Consider the following 4101-nt stretch of genomic DNA (forward strand, 5'->3'; position numbering starts at 1 on the left):
TATATTTTTTCCTTCGAAACAGGGTCTCACTCTGTCCCAGGATGGTGTGCAGTGGCACAATCACAGGAAACTGCAGCCTCAAACTCCCAGGATCAAACAATCCTCCCACCTCAGCCTCCCAAGTAGCTGGGGCTACAGGCATGTACGACTACACCTGGCTAATTTTAATTAAATTTATTTTCTTGAGACAGAGTCTCTCTCTATTGCCTAGGCTGGTGTTGCGATCTCGGATCACTGCAACCTCTGCCTCCTGGGTTCAAGGGATTATTGTGCCTCAGCTTCCCAAGTAGCTGGGATTACAGGCATGCGCCACCATGCCTGGCTAATTTTTGCATTTTTAGTAGAGATGCGGTTTCACCATGTTGGTCAGGCTGGTCTTGAACTTCTGACCTTAAGTGATCCGCCCACCTCAGCCTCCCAAAATGCTGGGATTACCGGCATGAGCCATTGCGCCTAGCCTTGTTTTATTTTTTGTAGAGACAAGGGTCTCACTATGTCACCCAGGCTAAATATTTTCAAAGACAGCATTAAAACTTTTATTAAGTAGCCAATATTATTTAGAGAGACACATCTTATATTTATACACAGTCCTATATAGGCAATAGTTATTTTAAAAACTCACAGATCAATCATGAAAGTGTAATGGCAGCTGGGCGCAGTGGCTCAAGCCTGTAATCCCAGCACTTTGGGAGGCCGAGGTAAGCGGATCACCTGAGGTCGAGAGTTCAAGACCAGCCTGACCAACACGGAGAAACCCTGTCTCTACTAAAAATACAATATTAGCCGGGTATGGTGGTGCATACCTGTAATCCCAGCTACTCAGGAGGCTGAGACGGGAGAATTGCTTGAACCCGGGAGGCAGAGGTTACAGTGAGCCAAGATTGCGCCATTGCACTCCAGCCTGGGCATCGAGAGCGAAACTCCGTCTCAAAAAAGAAGAGATGAGAAGAGAAGAGAAGAGAAGAGAAGAGAGTGTAATGGCAATTCAAACACCAACCATTGCTTATATATATTTTTCCTTTATAATACTAATTTTCCCATACCATTTCCTTTTTACCACACTTTTATTTTCCACCATGACTTCTAAAACTACACAATTCAAATCTGGAATTAAATACAGCTTTATGTCTTGTATTGTTAGAATTTGATCAATAACCCTATAATGTTGGCCATTAATAAATATAATAGCTAAAAGAATATCATTTAATCGACTAAATTATCTGAGATGACAATAGGGGTCATATTGTTTAAAATGGTCTTAATAAGGGACCTATGGTGGTTAGCACTCAAGCTAGATATAAATATATTTTTGCTTGAACTCAGGCTGTAAAATCAAAAGGCAACAAACATCAATGCATACTCATCAATATCCTGTTGCTTCAGAGACCAGGCATAAAGGAAGATGACCTTGAATTATCTAAGGTCAACAAAACTATCTGACTGGAGGAATGTCCCATCTTTCTGTACCAATATTCTGCTATCAAGATGTCTCCTAACAGTTCTTTCTTATTGTGAATTTTTATGTAACACACTCAAGTATTGTTTAATCAAGTTTCTGTTCCTAAATCTCATATATGGTAAAGTTCAAGGTATCATTCAGGAGGCCAAATCAATCTCTTATTACAAATGCTTAACATTTCCTCTGACTGAGGTAAATCCTAAACAAAATAGTGAACGTACTGTTTTAAAAATATGTAAGGGTTTGCCCCAAGAATTATTCCTGCATTAACATGTAGCATACAACTGACTCTAGATATTTAAGCGTACAGAACTTAAAGGGCAAATTATCTAGTTCAAACTATTAAGTAAAATTTTACTTAACTCTGATGTAAAAACTGTCAGATCTAAAATGAAATCAGCAGTAGTATTTTCATTTTAAAATATTAATTACAGGCCGGGCGCAGTGGCTCAAGCCTGTAATCCCAGCACTTTGGGAGGCCAAGACAGGCGGATCACGAGGTCAGGAGATCGAGACCATAACCCCGTCTCTACTAAAAAAAAAGACAAAAATCTAGCCGGGCGAGGTGGCGGGCGCCTGTAGTCCCAGCTACTCAGGAGGCTGAGGCAGGAGAATGACAGGAACCCGGGAGGAGGAGCTTGCAGTGAGCTGAGATCCGGCCACTGCACTCCCGCTTGGGTGATAGAGCAAGACTCCATCTCAACAACAACAAAAAAATATTAATTACAATTAAAGTATTTCCTGGCCAGGCGCAGTGGCTCACGCCTGTAATCCCAGCACTTTGGGAGGCCAAGGCGGGTGGATCACCTGAGGTCAGAAGTTCCAGACCGGCCTGGCCAACACAGTGAAACCCTGTCTCTATTAAAAACAATACAAAAATTAGCTGGGTGCAGTGGTGGGCGTCTGTAATCCCAGCTACTCGGGAGGCTGAGGCAGGAGAATCGCTTGAACCTGGGAGGCGGAGGTTGCGGTGAGCCAAGATCATGCCAATGCACTTCAGCCTGGCAACAGAGTGAAACTCCATCTCAAAAAAAAAAAAGGATTTCCTTAGTTAGGGGCCAAAAAAAACCCCAAAAAACAAAGAAACGGTGCTACAGTGCTAGTTAGCAGAATCTCTTGGAATTACAGATACTGGTCAATGAAATCTATAATGCTCCTAAATCATAGGAAAAGTCTAAAGGAATAAAAGCAAGATAGATCGAGGGAAAATATCTTTAAGGTTGTCAGACACAGGTTATATCAAAACAAAATTTTTATAACATAATTCGTATGTTGTTAGCATATGATTCAACATCAGGTAACCTGAACAACTATATTTTATAAGCATAAAAGCCAATTTAATTTAAAATTAGCCTTCAAAAATTAGTTTCACTACAAAACTACTATGGTTCAATCAGCAATAATGTTGAACTCTGACCTTTGGTGTCAGCATCAGTTAGTTGCTCTTTGGCTACTTCCTCTTCTTCTTCAGCTATTGCCTGGAAGATTGCAGTCAGGAAGAAAAAAAGCAATTCACACAGTGGGCCTTCACTGTCATTTCCTACAAGAGCTTCCTCTAATACTTCTGTGAATAAAATGTTTAAAATGAATTTAAAGTTCTGTTCATGTACTGAAAAAACAATTCCATTGGAATAAACATGTAATCAACAATAGTATGTGCACCTATTTTCTTAAGCATCAATTTATGAAAGTATAACCAAATATTATCCAAGCCAAAATAAGAAACAATTTATATAGATTACAATAAAATACAATAAAATCATAAGCCAAAGTCACCTCATTCAAGTAAGTCAAAATAGCCTCAATAGATCAACATATTTCATTTAAATTTAAATTTAAGGCACGAATTAAGGCACATTTTAAAAATTATAGTTTTATTCTAATCTGAACAATGCAAATATTTGTTATTGTGCCACTGTTCTTGAGGGCTATGTATGTGCAAATAGTGAATAGGAGAGGTCATTATCTGCATTAGGTTTTAATCCTAATATTGTGTCTAAGTCATAAATAAATGTTTCTTATCTAATTCATCTCACCTAAACCAGCACTGTTTAGACCTCCTTGATCTATAAGGCACAATGATTCTTGCCTCATCCGGCTCATAAGGAGAAATAAAATAATTTGAAAGCCCCCCTAAAGAATACACTTTTATTAAAATAAGAGTAGCATTATAGGCTGGGCACAATGGCTCATGCCTATAATGAGCCAAGGCTGAGGCAGGCGGATCACGAGGTCAGGAGATTGAGACCATCCTGGCTAACACGGTGAAACCTCATCTCTACTAAAAATACATAAAAATTGGGCCGGGCGCAGTGGCTCACGCCTGTAATCCCAGCACTTTGGGAGGCCGTGGTGGGCAGATTACAAGGTCAGGAGTTCAAGACTAGCCTGGCCAAAATGGTGAAACCCTGTCTCTACTAAAAATACAAAAATTAGCTGGGCATGGTGGCGGGTGCCTGTAATCCCACCTACTCGGGAGGCTGAGGCAGAGAACTGCTTGAACCTAGGAGGTAGAGGTTGCAGTGAGCCAAGATTACGCACTACACTCCAACCTGGGTGTAGTCAAAAAAATAATAATAATAAAAATAAATAAATAAATAAAAAAGAAAAAGAAAAAAATTAGCCAGGCGCGGTGGCAGGCG

The 4101-nt window shown here is 40.0% G+C and overlaps 1 protein-coding gene across 2 annotated transcripts in view; it reads right to left on the bottom strand.

Moving 5' to 3' along the window:
- Positions 1 to 4101, bottom strand: part of BAZ1A (bromodomain adjacent to zinc finger domain, 1A) — a 134606-nt gene that overhangs the window by 52260 nt on the left and 78245 nt on the right. For both annotated transcript variants that reach the window (XM_011959454.1, XM_011959453.1), the window contains exon 10: positions 2877 to 3023. In XM_011959454.1, the coding sequence (XP_011814844.1) occupies positions 2877 to 3023 (147 nt within the window). The remainder of the gene's footprint in view (positions 1 to 2876; positions 3024 to 4101) is intronic.

This window comes from Colobus angolensis, unplaced genomic scaffold (assembly GCF_000951035.1).
Source record: "Colobus angolensis palliatus isolate OR3802 unplaced genomic scaffold, Cang.pa_1.0 Scaffold494, whole genome shotgun sequence".
Classification (NCBI taxonomy): Eukaryota; Metazoa; Chordata; class Mammalia; order Primates; family Cercopithecidae; genus Colobus; species Colobus angolensis.